Below are 20,346 nucleotides of genomic sequence, written 5' to 3'. Positions count from 1 at the left end.
CAGGGGCCCAGAGGAGATTTTCTGGTGGCTTATTATCTGGAAGGTTCCCTGGGGTACGAGGAGATACGTGTCCCCCCCAGCCAGGAAGGCTCAGGGTCTCTGCCCATCCCCTGTGGCTCCTCTTCACCAGAACCAGCTGGGCCTCCAGCAAGGGCACGGCTGGTGGCAAGTCGGGGGTACTTCCCGCTTCTCCAGTGTAGGCCGCCCCTCCTCCGGGCCTACGCAGGGAGGTTACTTTGAGGAAAAGAGAAAAAGAAGGTGACGGGCTGTAGCCTCAAAGCCTCTGGCATCCCCAGCCAGAGCGGCTCAGACATCAAGGACAAACAGACTGGCAGAAGGAAGCCGGCTCTGGGGCAGGAGATTTATTTGCTCGGCTTGGCGGTGTGAGCCCCCAGGACACAGGGGGAGCGCCCTCCACAGGCAGCGCGGACGCCAGGCTGGATGGAGGCGCCAGCCTCCAGGGAGGGGGTGTGTGAGCCAGTGCCCGCTGCCACAGGGCAGTCACACGATGCCCTCAAAGCCCTGCAGGCCGCACTTCTTGCCGGCCACCTGGCAGCCAAACCTCAAGGCCTCCTGCATACTCTTGCCTGGAGGGACAGAGAGCTGGATCAGCCCGGTCCTCTGCGCAGGGGCAGGCCTCAGCCTGGCGCCTCCTGCCGGCGTACTCACCCTGGGACAGGCTGAATATGACCGAGGCGTTGAAGGTGTCTCCGGCCCCCAGAGTATCCACCACCCGGGGTGGAGGGAAGGCGTCCGAGTGGAGCAGCCGTCCATCAGGGCCCAGTGCATCAGCGCCCTCCTCAGCCCAGGCGCACACCAGCATAGCCCTGCAAGACCCTCCACTCAGCTGGGTCGTCATCCTGCCCCTGGCCCCCAGCCTCATCCCCCTCCTCAGGGCAATGCCGCCCCCTCCCCGCGTCCAGACTCACTGGTTCTCCACACCTAAGGCCCCTTCCTGGCTTCTCCCTACTCACCCTTTCCTCACACGACCGTACAAACCCCTCAGGGCCTCCCCCGCTGACCGGAACCCCAAGTGCTTGGCCACATCTTTGCTGACAAACACCTGTGGGCAGTGGAAGAGAGGCTGATGGTCCCCCAAACCCAGTCCCCGCTCAGTCACTCACCACCAGCAGCCTAGCGTTGCCCCCATATTATAATGCCACTCCTCCAACATGTTCGCCTAAATCCCCAACGTAGCATCTCAATGTCCCACAGGAATGCGTTTTCACACTTGCTCAAGATACGCTAGAAGCCAGCCCTGTAAATTGTGGCACAAAAGTCCCTGGTTTATTTGGTCTGAGATCAACGAATGTCCCTGCAATTGAAAATCCAAAGCGAGCCTTGAGTGCCATCTTGCGGTGAAAGCTACCGCTGCCAAGTTACACCCCCGGCTCTCAGGAGCGGTTTGCTTTGTTTTCCTGGTACAACTATGCCCTCCGGGCCAGGTTTCTTCACCTTTAAAATAAAGGGCCAGGAGTTGTAGAGCTTCCTCAACACCAGCTACACGTTAGAACTGCCAGAGGGATGCGATCCCAGGACCCCGGGCTGCTTCTCCCTCTCCCACTCCCCCTGCTTGTGTTCCCTCTCTCGCTGTGTCTCTGTGTGTCAAATAAATTAATAAAATCTTAAAAAAAAAAAAAAAAAAGAATTGCCAGAGGGAGTTTTGCTAAAAAATACTTCAGCTGAGCTCCACCCTCACCAATCAAATAAAAACCTGCCGTGTGGCTCAGGCATCCACACCTCCTGGCAGCCACGGTGGAGGCCCAACCAGCTTGGGCTGTGATGCTAGGATTGTCCCTCAGAACTCATTTCCATCCCAGCACTACCCGAATTTACCTTATGCAAGTCCCCTTCCCATCCTCCCTCACCCCTCAGTGGTTCCCACAGCCCGCCACCCACCCCAGAGTTGGAGGACACCGGGAGAACTGTCCTAGTCCCTCATTTGACAGGGGGAAAGACGGAGGCAGCCCAGAGAGGAAATGCTCCCATGCCGGGTGCGCTGGCTGGCTCTAGGAGCCCTCTGGCCACTCTCGTACCCGTGCACCCACTGGGATGGAGAAATTTTTCTCCATCGCCACCACTGGGGCCTGCAAGGGAGTCCAAAGCTGGGGGCCTGCCTCTTTGCCCCCCACCTGCTAATGACAGCAAGCCATTCCAGGTGTGGTAGGCATTCCCGGTAACCAAGGGAACGCTTGGTTCCTTTTAAGACCTAAATGAGAGGCGCCTGGGTGGCTCAGGTGATGATCCCGGGGTCCTGGGATTGAAGCCCCCCACTCCCGCTCTCTGCTCAGCGGGGAGTCTGCTCTCTCTCTAATTAAAAAAAAAATCTTAAAAAAACCCACAAACCCTAAATGAGCTGCATGTGGCAAGGGGAAGCTGCGTGGGCCACTCACCACATCTCCATAGCCAAACAGTTGGAACAGCTCCTCTCGGGGCTTCTCCACCTCCACGGACACTCGGATCTTCTGACCCGGAGGCTGCGTGGCATTGTGCTGTTCTATCCGCCGCAGCATCTTCACCTGCTCTGAAGCGTTCCGGCCCTGGGGCGGGGCGGGGCGGGGTGGGGCGGGACAGGGCAGCTCAGGCCCAGCTGGGCAGAGCAGCTGCTCTGGCTGCTTCTTCCCTCCCTGCTGGTGGGCAAGGGGGGACTGGGCCGGAACGCCATCCGAAGTTTCAAAATTCTAGAGCGGTCATGGACCTTGGAGACCTTATTGACCACTTCCCAGCGCCACCCCCCCCCCCCCGCCATTTCACCAACGAGGAGACAAAGGAATAAAAGAGAGACTTTCCTAAGGACCTATGGTGAATTAAATGACAAGGCTAGGATTAGAACTCAGGCCTTCTCCGAGTGTGGAGGAGGTGGGCAGCCTGGGACACAGAAAGCATGGGCCTTTGCCTGGAGCCAGCATCCTGCTTCTGGTGCCTACATCCTGCTGTGTGAACCCGAGTCAGGTGCTTTCTGGGCCTTAAAACACACAGCAAGCTGGAGCGGGGACGAGCGGGGTTGGAGTCCTTTATCTTGACGTACTTCATGGTTCAAAAAAACTAAGAAGAAGGCAGAATACGTGAAGTGGCTGGCAGGTTGAGCCCCTCAAAACACAGGTAGGGCAGCACTTGCCTCAATGTGGATCCACTTGAACTGGGTCAGATCAACCTTATCAAAGTCTGTAGCAGACACATCTGGCAGGTTCCTAAGTCACAGGACAGAAAGGAGAGAGAAAAGGCCTGGTGAGGTGAGCCCGGGCCCGGATCTCTGACTGGCTGCCGGGGCCCTATACCTGGTGCTGCCTGCTGCATGGCCAGGCTGGATCTCCAACACGGCCTTCTGAGGCTCAGCTCCAGGACAGGCCCCGTTCCAGGCTAAACTCCTGACCACTCCTTGCCCTACTCAGCTCCTTCCAGACAGGGGGCTGGAGGCAGTCTGCCAGGGTGCCCTTTGGGGTAAACTCAACGGCAGCATGGGTCAAGAGGCCAGCTGAGTGTGCCTTGGGGACCACATCTCCCAGAACGCTCTAAGAGCACCAGGGACTACAACTCCTAGAATCCGCCCTCGCCAGTGGCGCACGTGCTCCCAGCATGCAGCGCCCCGGTGAACTACGAAGGCCACGGCTGCTCTGGGCCTGGTCCCGTTCACTTCCGGTGCCCCAGCAGTGACAGCACCACTGTTCTAAGCTTGGCAGCTCCATGTTGCAACCCTGCGGTCAAGGTTGGTGCTCGAGGATGAGTTTACAGTTCCACTGACTCAGGTGTAGAGCCCCGGGAAGGGTCTGCCTTGACCAGAGACCTACACCTAACCTATGTCCTCCCCTCCATGGTCCAGGGTCAGCCCCAGAGTTGCCAGCCTGCAGCATGGCACCAAGGAGCTGGGTTTGGATGTTCAGAAGAGATGAGCCCACCACAAAGGTCCCGGCGTTGCGGTGAAAGCTACCACTGCCAAGTTACACCCCCGGCTCTCAGGAGCGTTTGCTTTGTTTTCCTGGTACAACTATGCCCACTGGGCCAGGTTTCTTCACCTTTAAAATAAAGGGCCAGGGGTTGTAGAGCTTCCTCAACACCAGCTACACGTTAGAACTGGCGATCCCAGGACCCCGGGCTGCTTCTCCCTCTCCCACTCCTCCTGCTTGTGTTCCCTCTCTCGCTGTGTCTCTGTGTGTCAAATAAATTAATAAAATCTTAAGTTAGATCGCTGAAGCGATCTAATTAGCTGTGTACCTGGGCCTGTCTGAGGCTGCTTTGCCATTGGTAAGTGGGTCCAAACCCACCAGCCTGCTGCAGTTGGAGGTAATGTGTGTGGATATGCTCGCACTGGGGCCAGGGGGCAACAAATGTTTCTCCTCTGAGCTCCTCTCCTCTTCCTGTGAACACCCATGTGGTGTCCTTGATCAAAGTTGCTACAGATCGTTGCTTAATGGGCAGATGACTAGGACCGCCCAAGGAGAAGGTCATTGCCAGCACATATGCCCCCTGGGACACACGGAGCCCAGAGACCACCGGCCATAAAGCTTGTCCTAGTATAGTTGCCCCCTCTCCCCCAGGTCCAGGAGTCATCTGGGCGGTAGGGACAGCCTGAACCCCAGGGCTGCTGGGTCTGGACCGCGTGAGCCCTAACACAGTACCTGGCACACACTAGGTCCTTAGTAAACTAAAGGTCTGAGATTCTTCAGGAGGGACTCTGGGAGACATGAGAAGGGTCTGGGTCCACAGGGCCTCTCCCTAGTAGCTTGGGACTTTAAAGGGGATCCCTTCCCCTTAATTAACATGGCATCTGATGGCCCTGATCTCTGGACCCAATGTTCCCCTTCCCGCTGCTTCAGCAATGCCTGTGAATTGTGTGTGGCTTCATTACGCCGGGACCTTTGTGGTGGGCTCATCTCTTCTGAACACCCAAACCCAGCTCCTTGGTGCCATGCTGCAGGCTGGCAACTCTGGGGCTGACCCTGGAAATTCCAGTGGGTCCCCTTCAGGGCTTAAGATGGCTGGAATCACATCTCCCATCCACCCCTCTCTCCTCAGAACAATTTCCCCACACCCACTCCCAGGCTGCTGATTGACCAATTATGAAGGAATCACATCATGAATTATGTTCTGCACAGGCTTGCCTGCCCATCCTGGGTGTTGACCAAGGCCAAGGCACCAGGCAGAGCAAAGCACATCTCTTCTCCCCTCACTTCTCCCCTAATTGAAAACAACTGAGAAATCACTGAACAGTTTGGCATGGGGACAATTTCCGGTACCAAGAGAGGCGGCAGAGAGCAGGCAGCTGGGATGCCCAGGGTGGCGAGCGAGGGAACTGATTGGTGGGCTGGGCGAGGGCGAGGCCAGGGGGCCTTACGTGTCGTAGAGCACAATGGTGCGGGAGCCAGTGGAGTTGTTGACGATGCAGCAAGAGCACGGGGTCTCCCCTCTGCTCTGCCAGGCCACCTGGGACACATCCACGCCCCGCTGCCTGAAGTCAGCCACCAGGAAGCTTGGGGCGGAGCCCGAGCCAAGGGAGGGGCAAGGAGACACAGATTAGAGCCTACAAGCGGCCTGGACCTCCTGCAGGGATGGGAGGGGTGCTGGAGCCCATGGGCCTCTCCGAGAAGAAGGGTCCTGTTCTGAGAGTTAGTGACGGCAGCGGCGGCGGCGGCGGCTGGCAAGGCGCAGACAGGCGTACAAACCTGTAGGCATGGAGGATGGTGCGGCTACCAGTGGCCTCGCTGATGATGACCGTGGAGATGGGGACAGAGCCCGTGGTCTGGGAGACTGTGTAGCGTAGGTCCACAGAATAGCGGCGGAGGTCATCCTGGACAAAACTGCCGGCACGGAGTAACCCGCGGGGAGGTGCGGCTCAACAAAGGTTTGGGGACTGGAGGGCCGGTGGCAGGGCCGCTGCGGACCCTGGATGCAAGCGGGGGAGTGGGGGGCGGGAGGGAACCGGAAACCCCCTGCTGTCCCAGGAGGTGCAAGGGCGCAGGAGAGGCGGGGGCGCGTAGCTGGAACTCAGGGAGAAAAACACTAAGGGACATTCTTTTAGATCCTGATTGAAGTAAACTCCAACCCCGGAACCTGGCCTCCGGTCTGACTCAAGCCAGAAAGGATGTGCTGAAATTCATTAAACTGGCTGGGGCAGATCAGGGGCCTGGAGCATGTACACCCTGTTTGAACAAAGCAGGTGAGGGCACGGTGGCCTGTTTCATGCAAAGCCTAGGCAGAATTAATAATTACCAAGGTGGTACTTTGTTCCCCGGCTGCCCTCTACACACTCATCCTCACGGTACTCTTCTCTCCGAAGGCCCTCGCGGGGCCAATGTCACTCGACCCCTGCCTCCACGATGCCCAGCCAGGAAGCGGTGCGGCCTTGGTGAGGCCACTCATGGGCCCCTGGCTCTCGCGGCAGGGTGAGCCCTCCAGGCAGCTAGCTGGCTCCCAGTGCCTAACGCTCCTCAGAGTGGGCCTGGTCCAGGACTCTCACCCCAGAATCTCCTCCAATCAGAGTGAGCAGGAGGTGGCCCCTTGGGGAGACTGCACCCACAGAACAAGGGGGCCAGCCCCACGTTTCCTGGCCCTCTCTGGAGACAGCATCCTGTGACCACTAGTGCAGCCACCATCCCGACCTTTCTCTCTATGGCTGGACCCCACTTTTGGCAACACCAAAGCTAGACAATACAGACTTGTATATAGGTACCAACTTGGGGCATTATTCCTCATCTTACACCTCAAGGATCCTTTAAATAGTAACTTTCCCAAAGCATCCCAACTATGGTTTGGTTTTCCAAATGACTTTTTGCACCCACAAGTGCCTGGCACATGGTAGGTGCTCATTAGATGTTTGTTAAACACACGGGGAAAAGTTGGAATGGCCCACCTCCCGGCATTATCATTCCATAAAGGCGAGTCCACTATCCCAAGCAAGAGCCACAGTCTTGCCTCTTGCTGGGAAGGAAGACAGCCACCGAAGAAAGTTAACAAGTGACCAGCTGTTGGCTCCAGGTCCCTCTGTCCCACCTCACAGGGCAGGCTCCTGCCCCCTGATCTGTTTCGTGCCAGTTCACTCAGGGGGCTGGGTTTGGGCAGCAACCCCCCTGAAACCAGGGTTCAAAGGGCTGAGTTTCCCAGACCAGCAAGCTGGCAGCCTGCCCTAGTGCCCACAGTGGGCAAAGTGTGGGCCTCACCTCCTGATAAGCATTTGCTGAACTGGCAGTGCTGGGGTCAAAGGGCTTTTGGGTCCCTGTGGCAGCCAACACAGAGGAGGTGTGTGCGCCACCACGGGCTGCAGCCTAAGTAGCTGGAGAGCTGAGGCCTGTGTCTGGGCCCAGCGTCAGCACGTGACTTCAGGGTGTCCGCGGGCAGGGTGCTCTTGTGGCTTCAGTGAACAGGGAGGACACCAGCACTTGCCCTGCCCCCTCAACGGGGAAAGAAATTGTGGGCCTGAACCCTAGGACCATGGATGCTGGACACCCCCGGGGGAGGATGGGTCCGGAACGTCCCTGACTGCCTTCTGCCACAAGCGTAGCCGGGACCACGGGGAATCGAGAAGGGCAAAGTCATATCCACTACAGAGGCTGTTGGAAGCAAGGAAGAAAGAGGTGGGAAGCTGAGCAGGCTCCGGGGAGGGGCCAAGGAAACCAGCTGTGGAAATGAAGGCTTTAGCAGGAGAGCCTTAACACCTGAGCAGCAGATGAGCTCACGTGGGAGGGTCCAGGACGCTGGGACTCGACTCCGCCCCCTCCCACTCTGGATCCAGAGTTATCCCACCCCATTTCTTAGAGCCTGCCCCCTGCCCCCACCCAGGGTCAAGACTTCCTTCTTTTCCACCCTCCCGCTCCCTCCTCCACTCACTCGGCAACGTGGCCCGGGGCCAGGGAGCCCATGAAGGCGCAGGGGGCTCCAAGCAGGGCCAGAACAGTGCAGGAGTTCGAAGCGTTGCCGCCGCGCTGCCATCTTTGGGACAAGCACCTGCAAAACACGCGGAGGGTCCCTGCAGCTGCAGCAGGCTGGTGCCGGGATAAGCAAGGCCGGCCACAGTGCCCCGGGTAGGGCCCGTGACGTGTAAAAGCTGGGAGCTCCCCCTCAGAAAGCATCTCGACCAGCCTTCTCATTTTCACGCATTCAGGTCCCTCACAAAGGAAGGCTCCACTGTGGGTGACCCCGTTCTCAGTTACCACGACCCGCCTCTCCCCCAGGTACAGAGCTGTCGCACCTTCAGCCCCGATGGCTGGAGAACACCAAGTGCCTCTTCCCACAGGTGTCAAATCGGCTCCCTGCTCCCTCCCATCTCAGGGGAGCCCACTTCAATAATAACTCGGGTTAAAATAAGTAAGACAGGGAGCAAACCTGGACATTGAGGTCATTTAAGTGGGGGGCGAGGAGGGAAGGGGGAAGCTAACTTACATAATAATGTCAAAAGTTAATAAGATTATTGGATGAAGACCAGTTTTTCTCCATTTTTTTTGTTTCCCTTTCTTTCAGCTTTATTGAAATATAATGGGCATATAACATTCTGTAAATTTAAGGTACACAACATGCTTTGAAATGGGCGTATTGCAAAATGATTACTACAGGAAGGTTAGTTAACACGCCACCCCATCACACGATTACCTTTTTTTTTCTTTAGTTTTTCTCTATCTTGACTGAAAATCTAAATCAAGGTGTACACTGAGGAGACCAAGTGGAGATGCACCTGCAGGGCTTCGTTGTTATCAACAACAAAAACAGTGACTTATGCGCATCAAAGCACTTTAATGATGTCTCATTGTGCGCCCACAATACCGTGGGGTAGACAGTGCAGGCTGTCATTTCTATTCTTCCAGTTCCAAAAAGAATAACTGTGGCCGCTTACAATAAGAACCACTAATTAAGAGAAATACAGGAAGCAGAATTTTTAGGCTAAGGTATATTGGCACACAAAACTTAACCCTGAAGTTCCCTTCAGTCTCAGGAAAAGGGGTCCACGATCCATCAGGAAGGATACTAGTTTGTAAAGGGACAAACATTTTTCGAGCTATGAGCTTTAGAGAAATTTTCATGCAGATTAGAACGGGGAGCCTCGTGGGATTTGACTGACTCGGGATCACACCAATAGTTAGTGACGAAGCTGCCATCAGAACCCAGGCGGCCTGACTCCAAAACCACCGCCATGTACTGTGTAGTTGTGAATGGAAAGTAGTCAGGCCCCGGCTTGGATGAGGTTTCGAAGAAAGGGTATACAATTTTACTTTGTGGAAATCCTTCAAAGTCACACTGATACCTAACTTCCTGTGCAGAAATGCTTTGCTGAGCCTGAGGATGCTTTCTGGAAGGCTCTTCTTGGCCTGGACTCTGGGAGGCAAGGCCGTAACTCAGGGGTCTGGCCAAATTCCAGGTGGTGGCTCCTGAGGGTCCCCAGATGCCTGTGGAGCCTGGAGAGCCTAGGAGAGGTGGGGCCGAAATGCCTGGGAAGAACTGGGTCCCCACTTGGGCTTGCTCATCTGGGAGACACGAGAGTCCAGGAGGTGGGCCGGGTGGGCTGGGCACGAGAGAGAGAGAGAGGCCCTATGGACAACCACACCGCTCTGCACAGGAGCAGAACCATGGGGCTGGGGGAGGGGGAGGAGGTACACCGAGAGCAGGGGCATGGAGAACATGGTGCCCTCCTTCAGAAGGAGCCCGTCCTGGTGGGAGCTAGCAGGATCTCCTTATCCTAGCCTCTCCAGTAAGTAAGCTCAAAGGGAATGGCACTGAAGCTGTCATTGAAAGTGGCACTCTGGGTCTTCCCCAGGCCCTCCAATCCTTGGGAGGACCTGCGGCCTTGGAACCCACACTGTTCTCTTGAGGAGGTCGAACTCCTCACTGTGCCCGCGTCCTGTGGCCGGCTTGACCTGGCTAGCTCTACAAAGCAGCCTACCCTTGTGCCCCTCCCCCGCTGTCCCTGCCCTCCCTGGCAAGGGCTCTAACCTCTGGCAAACAGAGCAGCCCGAAGCAAAGGGTCAATTCCATGAGACGGGCAGCAGCAAAGGGAGAGGGAGCTCAGGAGACGACAGAGGGCTGGAGCACTAGATTCCTACGAATTGTAATTACTGCTCTGCCACTCATTAACTATGTGGCCTTACAATAATTATTTAATTTCTCCACAGAGGTAGCTGCTTCCTCATCTGCAAGGAGGGGATTTCACTGACCCTTACACACTTCCCATGGGCTGCTGTAAGCAAAGTACGTGACAGTGCTGGGTGGGCCCAGAGCCTGGAGGCTACTCGGGTCTCTCTCCTCAATCAGAACAGGGAGAACTGGGTATTCATGGCTATGAGTGCTATAGTGTCTTGTCTGAGTTAAACCTTGAACTAGCCACTTATCCAGTTCTTGGCTGAGAAAACTGATAGCCAAGGAGCAATTCTCGGTATTGTAAGCACTAGACAGCACCAAGAGAAAGGCTCAGATTCCGCCCCATAGAAATGCCCTTCTGGGATTACAGTGCAATGGTGAGGTTCTTATCAAGAGTAAATACGAGAGCCAACAAGCAACTCTTCAACTTCTACCAGACAACCAAGAAGGGTGTTGTTCACTGATTTTGTAAAAAGGACTTCTGGTAAACTCCTTTTGGAATTTAGCACCAGGGAAAAGTTGGTCATGGCACATGAGCCAGCTCCATCCATAACCCACAGGATTTCTAAATTTGCCTCTAGTGCCAGCAAGCCCTGAAGCCATAGTGAAGCTCAAATACCGCGGTTTTAAGTGTTCTTGCACTCTACCTGCACATACTTACTATTGAAAGCTACCTCAAAATTTATTTAAGAAACAGATGAGATATACGTAGTAGATAAATTAGAAGTAAACGCTGGTGAAAGACAAGTGCATCGGTCTTTTTGTTAGAAAGAAAGAAGCTGGTCCTGCCACTTACTAGTTGCATGCCCTTGGATAAATCACTTCATCTCAAAGAGTTTCTAAACGCGGATAATGATTCCTGAAACGGGAATTGGCCAACACAGCGCTATCCAAAGCCTGGGTCTTATTATTAACGGCCTCAATTCTTTCCCTAGGTCCTCCGGGGCGGAGGGCACGGGATACCAGCTCCTGAGGCTGGACTTTCACTGCGGGGCCAGGCCCCGCAGACCTGGGGTTGGGTCTTGGCTGCCGGGCTCAAACGCGGGGCTGCAGCGGCCCCTGGGGTCTCCGAGGGGCCCGGGCGCCCCTACCTGCTGTCCGTGTCCTCCTCCGGGTACTTGTCCACTACATTGATGATGTCCAGCACCACTAGCCCCACGCACAGGATCTGCTTGTCTTCCATGAGGCTGCTCCCGGAGCTTTCTGCCCGCCTGGCTGACGGGGTTCCTCCTGGGCTCTGCCTCTTATCCCAGAGGACTGTGTCCCTGCTCCTGGGGCTAACGTGGCTCTTCCTCTGCGTCCCGAGCTCCTCCCCCAAGGAGGCTCCTGCAGCCGGGAGGGAAGGGAGCAGGTCCCTTGCTCCCCACGCCCACCGATTCAAGCGGGCCTGGGAGCGCAGACCCCCGGGCTTTGGTCCCCGGCTTCCCCTCAGCAGGTGGCGTGGCCCAGCAGATGGCAACGCCTCCCACTTCTCGGCCTCAGTTTCCTCACTTGCCAGACAGCCTCGGAGCTAACGCAAACCTCTCTAAAGCGCAGCTAGGCAATCTCCTGAATGCAAAAAAAGGTGCAGTACCAAGGCGCCCCCTGCCCCTCCCTCTCCCGCACTGGCAGCTCGCACTCCAGACCCTAGACCCGCAGAGTTGAGCCGGGCCTCGCAGCTGCGCCCTGAACCCTTCAGGCCTAGCCGTCGCTCGCGGCGTCTGCGCCCCGCCCCCGAGGTCCAGCCAATCCCAGCTCTAGGCCCCGCCTCCGGCGCGGAGCGGCGGCGGTCACGTGACGGGGGCCGGCTCCCAGGGCCCCCTGGCGGGCGCCGGCGAAACAACCATTCGGGGGAGGAGCGCCGGGCCGCGGCCCAAAGCAGCCGGCCCGTCTCTCCGCAGGCGGGTGCACGGCAAGTGCGCGCAGAGCCACCGAGCGGGGAGGTGGGGGCGACCAGGATAGGGAGCCCAGGGCTCCCTCCTCCCCTCGGCCCCTCTGTACTTCTCTCTACCCTTGAACACATACTGGAGCAGACAGTTTCTTTTGTTTTGTTTTCTTTTTTAGAAAAACCAAGTGTCTTTATTCCTGAATAGTTTAGTATGGCGGTGGGGGCCGGAGCCCCTCGGGAGAGCCCTGCATCGGCCTAGAGACCCGCTGGAGGAGCTGCGAGGGTGCGAGGATTGGCTCCTCCGCAGTCTGGGCCCTGCAGGGGACGGCGAGCAGGCCAAAAGTCTGGACGAGGGGACCCCAGAGTCCCCAACCCGGCGCGCTCAGGCCATGGAGAGGAGTGCTCTGGGCGCCTGTGCCACAGAGGGTACGGGACGGCGGCTCGCCTACGGCTGCCGTGCCAGGACGGAGCCCCGTCCCAGGCGGGGAGCCCGGGGAGCCCCGTCACCCCCGCTGGCTCTTCGGCCGGCGTAGACACTTCGGGCTGGTCGGGCCCAGCCCCCTGTCTACACCTGTTCTAGCTCCAGGTCCCCATAGAGCAGGGCCCCGCTGAAGACGGTGAGCGGCTCCTCCGAGTGCGCCAGCTGCCCCATGACCAGGTCGACGCAGACCGTGTCTCCAGTCTGCAGGGGCAGGATGAGGCTGAAGACGCCCAGGGCGCCGGGGCTGGGCTGGCTCTCGGCGACTGGCTTATTCTCCAGGCCCTCAGGCTCATAGCCACCAGAGTCTATGCGGGCCACGCCCAGGTTGGAGCGGGACAGCACGGCCTCCACTTTCTCGTGCCGATGCCCAGTCAGCACCGCGCTCAGCAAGTAGCGCCCGGCCAGTGGCGCTGTGAACACGCCTGGGGACAAGGATGGCAGTCAGGAGGGGAGACAGGTGGCACGGGCCAGGGAGGTGTTGGGGAGCCCGCGCAGAACTCCTGGGCTAAGGAGAGAGCTGCTGGGTCTTGTCACCTGTCTTCCACTAGGATGTAAGTTCCACCAGGCCAGGGCATTGGGTGTTTTGTTCATTACAGCAGCCCCAGGCCTCCAAGAAAGAAGCGCTCCTTCCCCCCACCCTTAGCCCAAACTGTGGTGAGAATGAATAAATGAAGGAAATAGGGGTCTCCCCAAACCAGAGCATGAAAAGATTCCCCTTGCCCGAGGGGGCAAGAATGAGAACATATCACTGCACAGCCTCCCAGGCCTGCCCCACTGCTTCCAGGCTTACCAGTCTCTGGATCATAGTAGCCGCCATCGTTGAGCAGGACTCTGTCGAAGGGCACTGTGCCTGGTTCGGACCGTGGCAAACTCAGGGCAGCTGAAAAGGCCACCCGGGGCACAGGGGCTGCTGGTGCCCCCTCCACTCCTGGGTAGGGGTAAGGTGGGGGTCAGAGGGCATGCTCAGTGCAGAACTGCCTGGCCCCCTTCCCCTCCTGGGTCTCTCCCTCCAGGGCTGCCTGAGGCCTTCCATCCTCCAACCCCTAGTTCAGTTCCCCTCCCTCCAGCACCGAATGAGAGGAACTTACCCTGCTCTCCCTGGGGACCTGTGGGAAGAGGGGAAGGAGGAGTGAGAAGTGGGGCAGCTCTCACTAAGTCACTCAGCAAACATCTGCTGAGTCTCTCTCAATGTGTTAGGTGTCACATAGACTCCAAAGCAGGAATGGGGGTATCAAGAAAAGGAAGAGTAGGGTCCATCCAGTTCAACTAGCCCCTAGCCTTTCACACCCCTCATAGCCCTGTGAGCTCAGCCTTAGTCTTCAATACAGTACTAAGGCCACCATATCCAACTAGCCCATGTAGTGACTGTCCCAGCTCCTAGTCACTGTCAGCCATGTAGGACTCCCCACCCCCCAACTCCTTGCCCCTTTCCTCCCTTCTCTGTCAAGTTCAGAATGGAATGCATGTCAAGCCTCGGGCTGCTAGAGGTGTGGGGAGCCCTGGCTGCGGGAGAAATCTCAGCTCACATACCTGGTGGCCCCACGGGCCCCGTTTGTCCATCCTTGCCTGGAAGTCCCGGAGGTCCAGCAGGGCCTGGTGGTCCCTGTATCCCAGGAGGCCCTGGGGGCCCAGCCTCACCTGCGGGCCCTACAGTGACAAAATTAAGTTGAGGGAAAGCCATAAAAGGGGTTTCCAAAGGACAAGGAAGGTCGTGGCTCCATGGGCAGGTTGGTGGGGCTCCTTGCTGCCCATGCTGGATACCTGGCTGTCAGAGCAGCACCCCACCCCTACCCATCGGCCTGTCTGAGCTGCCAGGGGAGAGTGGGGAGCTGGGAGCTTGGGTCATCTCTTGTGGACAAACCAACCCCCAGGACAGTGGTGGGTCTGTAATTCATGCTGGGCAGAGCAAGGAGAAAGTATATAAGGTTAAGACTGGCTGTTGTGGAGGAAGGAAGGAGAAAGAAAGGACCTGAAAGGACCCCCACCTCCCACTGCATGCTTCCTCTTGCCCCCTCACCAGTGAGGTCCTTCAGACTGAGCTGGTGAAGCTGGTCCTCCAGGAGCAGCACGGAGCTGTTAAGGACACCGAGCCGCCTGCCCAGGCCTGCCTGCCCCCCCAGCAGCTTCTCTAGCAAGGCTGCCTGTGTCTGGCTGGTGCTGTTGGTTTCCCGTAGCCCAGCCCAGAGCCCAGCCACGTGTCTGGAAAGGCCCTCGCGCAGGCCCTGCAGTCCCCCGGCCACCGTGTCCAACCGCTCACAGACTCCCTCGAGGCGGCCCAATCGCCCCTCTAGGCTGGGGCACTGGCCGGCCTGTGCCTGTCCCTCTTCGAGGCCTCGGAAGCGCTCCTCACTCTCCGTGGCATGCTCTGTGGCCTCCTGCTGCAGCCTGTTAATTTCTGAGATGATGCGGTCCTTGGTGGCTCCTAGGTCAGCCAGATCAGCACCCTGGCCTTCCACAGTGGTCTGGAGCTCATGCAGTGAGTCGTTGAGAGAGCTGAAGGTGAGAATAACCTCCGAGAGCTCTCCTTGCAGGGCCTGGAGGGCTGAGCCTGAGCTCCCCCCAAACACACTGAAGCCATCCAGAGGCCCTCGGCTTGGTCCCCCAACACCTGGGCCAGCCCCAGGGCCCCGTGGGGGCAGCAGGGGGCAGGAGCAGCGCTCCACACCATCCCGAAGGCGGCCCAGCTCCTCTTGGACACCGCCACAGGCCCCACAGCCCTCATCCCCACGGGCCTGCAGTAGTCCCTCCAGTTGGCCCAGCCGTGCGGCCGTGAGATTCAGCTGCATTGCAAACTCTGCAATTGTCTCGTCCTGCGCGTCCACGCGACCCTGGAGCTGGCCCACGACCCCTTGCAGTTCCTCCAGTGCAGCCTGCTGGGCCTCCCCGGCTGCTCCCACCTTGTGCAGGCCTGAGCCCACCAGACGCAGCTGCCCCTCGCTGTCTAGCACCCTGCGCTCCAAGGCACTGAGGATCTCGCTGACCTGGGAGTCCTGCTCCCCAGGGGCCCCAGAGCAGAGCTGCCCACACGCCTGCACGGCCCCTGCCACCTGCTCTTCCAGCAGATCCAGACGCCCACCCAGCACCCCGCTCACGTTGGCCAACAGTCCCTCCAGCTTTTCTAGTCGGCCCTGGACAGCAGGCAGCCAGTGGCCCAGGCCCCCAGGCCGCCCAGGCCAGCCCTCCTCCTGTTCTGAGGGACCCAGAGTGGAGTTGAATTGGTCCTCCAGGCGAGAAAGGCGGGTCGCTAAGCTGGTGTAGCCTGGGGGGTGGCCCCCCTGCCCCGCCGCTCCTCCCAGCTCGGTGCCTCGCCGCCCGCTCAGCACTGTCACCGAGCCGGCCACGACATCCAGCCTCCGCTCCAGCTCGGCCAGCCGCCGGCCCAGCTCGGGAGGGCAGCACTCCTGAAGGGGCCTGCGGCCCACTGCCTGCCCGGGGACCTGCCGCTGCCGCTCTTCCACGGAGGCCAGTAGCTTCTCCAGGGCCCGCAGCCGCTCTCTGTCCTCCTGCTGCTGCCGGCGGAAGCCATCGAGCCCCGCCAGGCACACCGAGCAGGACTCCTGCAGCCGCCGCTCCAGCTCCCGCAGCAGCTCCTCACTGGGGCCCGGAGGGGCTGGGGTGGGTTCCAGGGCCCCGCCGCCACCGCCGCTATGATGGTTGTTGAGATGGCCCAGCTCCTGGTCGTGGGTGGAGACACGGTTGTCCAGGAGCTGCAGGTGCTGCTGGATCTCACTGAGGGTTTCGTGCACGCCGGGGCGGGCCGCCGCATCTGCGGGCTGCTGCCTCCCGTTAAAGGCCGTCTCCACAGCCCTCTGGACGTCTTCGGCCAGGCGCCCACTCAGTCCCTGCAGGACACCTCGGAGGCCCTGCAGCTCCTTTGTCAGGCTCTGCACCTGCTCCTCCAGCTGCTGCACCTTCTCTGAGTCCCCAGGACCTGGCAGAGAGGGGAAGGCATCAGGCACGGGGCCGGACCTCAGGGCTCAGTGCCTACCTCCCAGGCCCTGCTCTCCCCAGCTCCAACACGAGGTCCTCGCTGATTCGGCCACTCCTTAGCTGGGTACTTTGGGCAAGAAAAGGTGGAAGGAAACTCCATTCACTGAATGCCTCTAGGCCAAAACCGTACCATGGCTTTTCCCCCCTTACAACAGACTCCATTGGACAGACACGGCAGCTTTTCCCATTTGGTAGACCGTGAGAAAGAGAACTGGAGGAGATTAAGGAACTGGGCCCTGGATTACAAGTTTAACAAGCGGCAGAGCCAAGTTTCAAACCCAGCTCATCCATCTGACCAACAAGTCTACTGTCCAGAGTGTCTTTCAGAAATTGCTTCCTCATCTGTGAAATGGGAATGTGGGGAGGCACTGCGGCCCCCACAACAGTGGCTATTCTGAGCAACGTCTCTCCATAACACCCCAGGGACAGACGAGGTTCCACGGGAAGCCTGCGGGGGCTCTGGCTGGAAGGTGGGAGAGTCAGCCAGAAGTTCCTGTTTCCATCATTACAGCATGACTATCTCCCTGGCAGGCAAACACAGCACGTCCGCAGTGCCCAGCGCGCACACACACTCCAGAAGGCCACGGGGACTGCTGCATTCTGGGACCTGCAGTCTCCAGAGGCCACCGAGGGGCCTGGGACCTGTAGTCGGGTGCGGTGCATTCTAGGACTTGTAGTCTGAACGGTCTATCCCCTTGGTGACCGAGCTTCTTGAAGGAATTCCCCCTTCCTCCCGCAGCCGTTCCCAACTGGGAAGTATCTCGGCCACATGTGGGCATGCGTGAGCACATTCTCTTTCTCTGCCTTCTTTCTCTCTTGATCTCATTCTCAGTTTCTCTCTGACTCACACACACACACACACACACACACACACTACACACACATACACTACACACACAGTGCACGCACAGGCAGAGAATCTCAGGGGTCTCACTTACTCCCTTCTGTCCCCTTCTTCTGACTTGGAGCATGGAGCTCTTCCCTCGGCAGCCTGGCCCCACATTTTCCAGCCAGCACCAGCTCCCACTTCTCTCCCCAGTGGCTCCCACACTCACCTTCCCCACCTAGTCCACTCAGGTGGCTTCCTGCACTGGAGCCAGAGAGGTTGGGGCGGGCGGGCCGGGGCCGGGGCCGTGGTGTGGTAGGTGCAGGACCCAGCGGCGAGGCGGGACCCTCAGCGCAGTCATCGCCCCCATATCCCTGACAGCACCTCCACTCCATATCCGTCACGGTCTTGTAGGCCACTCGGTAGCGAGGGCGGAGGAAGCTGCGGTACCTGGGAGACGCAGAGGGAGGCCTCTTTACTCCTCCCTGTACTGGCAGCGACCCTGAGTCACGTCCTCAGAGATGGGCAGCTGCTGGTGGTGGACAAGGCCTGTCCCTCAGGCTGAGTCCCCCATACTGTCCGGCATGTGGCCGTGCTCAGTTGACAGCTGTCAGCTTGCTGGCCAAGGGCCAAATCCCTGTTCTTCCTCCCCCTGTCTTCTGCTGGAACCTCGAACTCCTCATTTTGAGCCTGACTCAGCCCAGAGAAGGTGTCTGGGAGCTGGCGGGGTGGTCCGGGTAACTTTGCCCTCAGTATCCGCCCCAAACTGTTGCCTCGGTGTCGTCTCAAAATGGCTCTGACTGAAGGCCCTGGTCCTGCCCCTGGCTACCTGCTTTGCACAGATTCCCTGAGTTGGCTACCCTCCTTCTGCCCTAGCCCAGCCCCCACCAAGTACCCATTCCCCAGCACTGGAGCTCACATGATGCTGCGGGAACACTGGGGCTGGCCCCAGCCACAGGGCTGGTAGTCAGGCTTGATGAAGGTCTCCACTCCATCCTCAAGGACACAGCTCACTGTCCGGGTCACCACATAGGCACACCAGTTCCTGTAGGCACAACCCCACCTGGGCCCAAGGGCCAGAGACACAAGCCCCAGAGGAGGACCCAGGGGCTACCAGAGGGGCTGAGGGAGGGTTAAAAGATGAAGGGCCCCCGGGGACCAGTGGGAGCCAGGACTTTGGCAGGGGCAGCTGCCCCCACGCCTTCCTGAGCAGTGGGAGTCAGTAAGGACTTTTCAAAACCGCGAGAGGAGGCACAGAATGGAAAACCGTAACTACAAGAAGTCAGTCCTCAAGGCTGGGGGGTCCTGGGGAGCCTCTGAATTCACACATTCATTCATGTCCCTTTCTGTGTCAATCCCCAGCTTGGCGTGGCCTGTCTGAGCCAGCTGGCTGGGTCCCTCTGGTGATCCCCTGGATGCTGGCTTCCACCCACCCCTCAGGGGAGAGGAGAGGGCAGGCAGGGGTCCAGCTCAGGGTTAAGTAGAGAATAAGCCATTGATGAGCCCTGCCCGCTTTGGGGCTTGCGTTGTACACTCTTGGCCCCATTCAAGCTGGCCTTTGATCTGTGTCCGGCTGGAGAGCCCAAAGGAACAGAGCAGGAGCGGTGTCAAGAAAGAATCACAGGTCACTGGATGGGCCCATGAAGCCCAAGGAAGGGATAAAGGTCTGCCGGAGGACACCAGGCGGGCACACAGCCGGCAGCGTGCAGGAAGGCCTGACCCAGGCCCCTCAGGGTCGTTTCCCTGGGCACCTAACTACAGGTCCCCCTGAGGTTAGAGGGGGACCTATCTATTTAGGGGGCCCTAGAAATGCTCCGCAGGAAGGTGGGCTCGTGCGGAGCCACCTGATGGCTGGGCTTCCTCTCCCCTTCTTCCCCGCATTAGGGCATTCAGCCCCGGGGAGGGTAGCCAAGGCGGGGGCCAGGATACCCACCTTCTGACCCACCCTCCCACCCACGTCCAGCCTTGGGCTGGGACCCAGACTCTTACCTGTGGCGGCTGGCAGGCCGGGGGGCGCTCTGGGCCTGGGGTTCCCCAGGGCTGAGGGCCCCCCCGGCCCCCGTGTAGAGGCTATAACCGCGGGGAGGGTAGCTAGCTGCCCCCACGGCTGTGGTCAGCAAGCAGCAGAGGTAGCAGCTCCAGAGGGTGCCGGGGGCCATGGTGGGGGCGCTCCGCGGTGGCCCTCAGAGGCACATCCCGGCCTGACCGCTGGCGCCTCTGTCTGGAGTAGGGGATGCCGCTGCTCCAAGGGACAGCACTGGCCGGGTCCTGTCCCCAGCTTCCTGCGGCAGCCCCCAGCCACACGCCTCCTTCTTGGCCGCCTGGCCTGACCCCTCTCCCCCTCCTCTTTCCTCCTCAGGCTCCTGTCCGTCCCTCCCTCGGTTCCTTCCGCTCTCCTATTCTCCACTTCTGAGGGGAGTTTGTTCTCTGCGCCCCCTGGCCTCCTGTGCCTGGCCCCTGCCCCTCTCAGATGCTGCTTCCTGGGCCTCCACCCCCTCGCCACAGCTGGCCCTCCTCCGGTCTCCCTATCTGTTTTCCCCAGTGACCGGATCCTGGAGGTGACAGGGCTTTGCCCCTGTGGCTGTTGAGAGGCGCAGAGTGGCTGTGGGGCGGGCCCTGGCCTCCCGCCTCCCTCTCTTGCTCACTCCCTTCCCCCCGTCTGGCTGGCGGTCCAGCCTCCCCCTTCCTCCCCCCACCTCTCCAACCATCGTGCGCCACATCTGCTTCTTGTTAACTCCGGGAAAGAGAGGGGAAAAAAAGGAAAAACAGAGAAATGTGGAGTTGCCGCCAGGCTTGGGGCCAGCCTCTCAGACGGGCCACATGGAGTGGAGCCGGGGCCAGGGCTGGGGAGGAGGCCCAGGGCTGCTCGCCTAGACAGGGACCGGGAGCTGGGGCCACAGCTCCCCGGGGGCTAGGGCAAGCCTCCCTGGAGAGAGAGAACACCCGAGAGGGGAGCCAGGAGGGGAGAGGAGGAGGGGAGGACTGTAAAAGGGAAAATGAACTTGTAGGGCTCCAGCAGGACATCACTCACTACTTAGTCCAGCTGCCTCCTTTTACAGATGTGAACAACGAGGCCCAGAGCTGGAAAGTAACCTGTCCGGGCAAGCCAAGAGCAGGGCTCTG

General features: G+C 59.2%; 2 protein-coding genes across 4 annotated transcripts; both read right to left on the bottom strand.

Annotated features, from left to right (window-relative positions):
* Positions 1 to 330: 330 nt before the first annotated feature.
* KHK (ketohexokinase) lies at positions 331 to 11,737 on the bottom strand. 3 transcript variants are annotated; one of them, XM_021697373.1, is made up of 8 exons: positions 11,151 to 11,737; positions 7,822 to 7,938; positions 5,333 to 5,467; positions 3,119 to 3,191; positions 2,394 to 2,540; positions 975 to 1,063; positions 670 to 827; positions 331 to 587 (listed from the first exon to the last, which is right to left on the bottom strand). In XM_021697373.1, the coding sequence occupies exons 1-8, from the start codon at positions 11,240 to 11,242 to the stop codon at positions 502 to 504; spliced, it is 897 nt and encodes a 298-aa protein (XP_021553048.1). In that variant the 5' UTR covers positions 11,243 to 11,737; the 3' UTR covers positions 331 to 501. The 3 variants fall into 3 exon arrangements, with proteins under 3 accessions (XP_021553048.1, XP_021553045.1, XP_021553047.1); XM_021697370.2 differs by lacking the exon at positions 5,333 to 5,467 and adding an exon at positions 5,661 to 5,795 and having other exon boundaries at positions 391 to 587; XM_021697372.2 differs by lacking the exon at positions 5,333 to 5,467 and having other exon boundaries at positions 391 to 587.
* Positions 11,738 to 12,094: 357 nt separating this feature from the next.
* On the bottom strand, positions 12,095 to 19,633 carry EMILIN1 (elastin microfibril interfacer 1). Its single transcript, XM_021697507.1, has 8 exons — positions 19,213 to 19,633; positions 18,143 to 18,268; positions 17,453 to 17,673; positions 14,425 to 16,338; positions 13,938 to 14,054; positions 13,496 to 13,513; positions 13,198 to 13,335; positions 12,095 to 12,829 (listed from the first exon to the last, which is right to left on the bottom strand). The coding sequence occupies exons 1-8, from the start codon at positions 19,380 to 19,382 to the stop codon at positions 12,492 to 12,494; spliced, it is 3,042 nt and encodes a 1,013-aa protein (XP_021553182.1). The 5' UTR covers positions 19,383 to 19,633; the 3' UTR covers positions 12,095 to 12,491.
* Between the last annotated feature and the right edge of the window lie 713 nt (positions 19,634 to 20,346).

Source organism: Neomonachus schauinslandi, chromosome 10, assembly GCF_002201575.2.
Source record: "Neomonachus schauinslandi chromosome 10, ASM220157v2, whole genome shotgun sequence".
In the NCBI taxonomy this organism is placed as follows: domain Eukaryota; kingdom Metazoa; phylum Chordata; class Mammalia; order Carnivora; family Phocidae; genus Neomonachus; species Neomonachus schauinslandi.
Note: the sequence above shows the minus strand (reverse complement) of the source record. Positions and strands in the feature narration are given on the sequence as shown.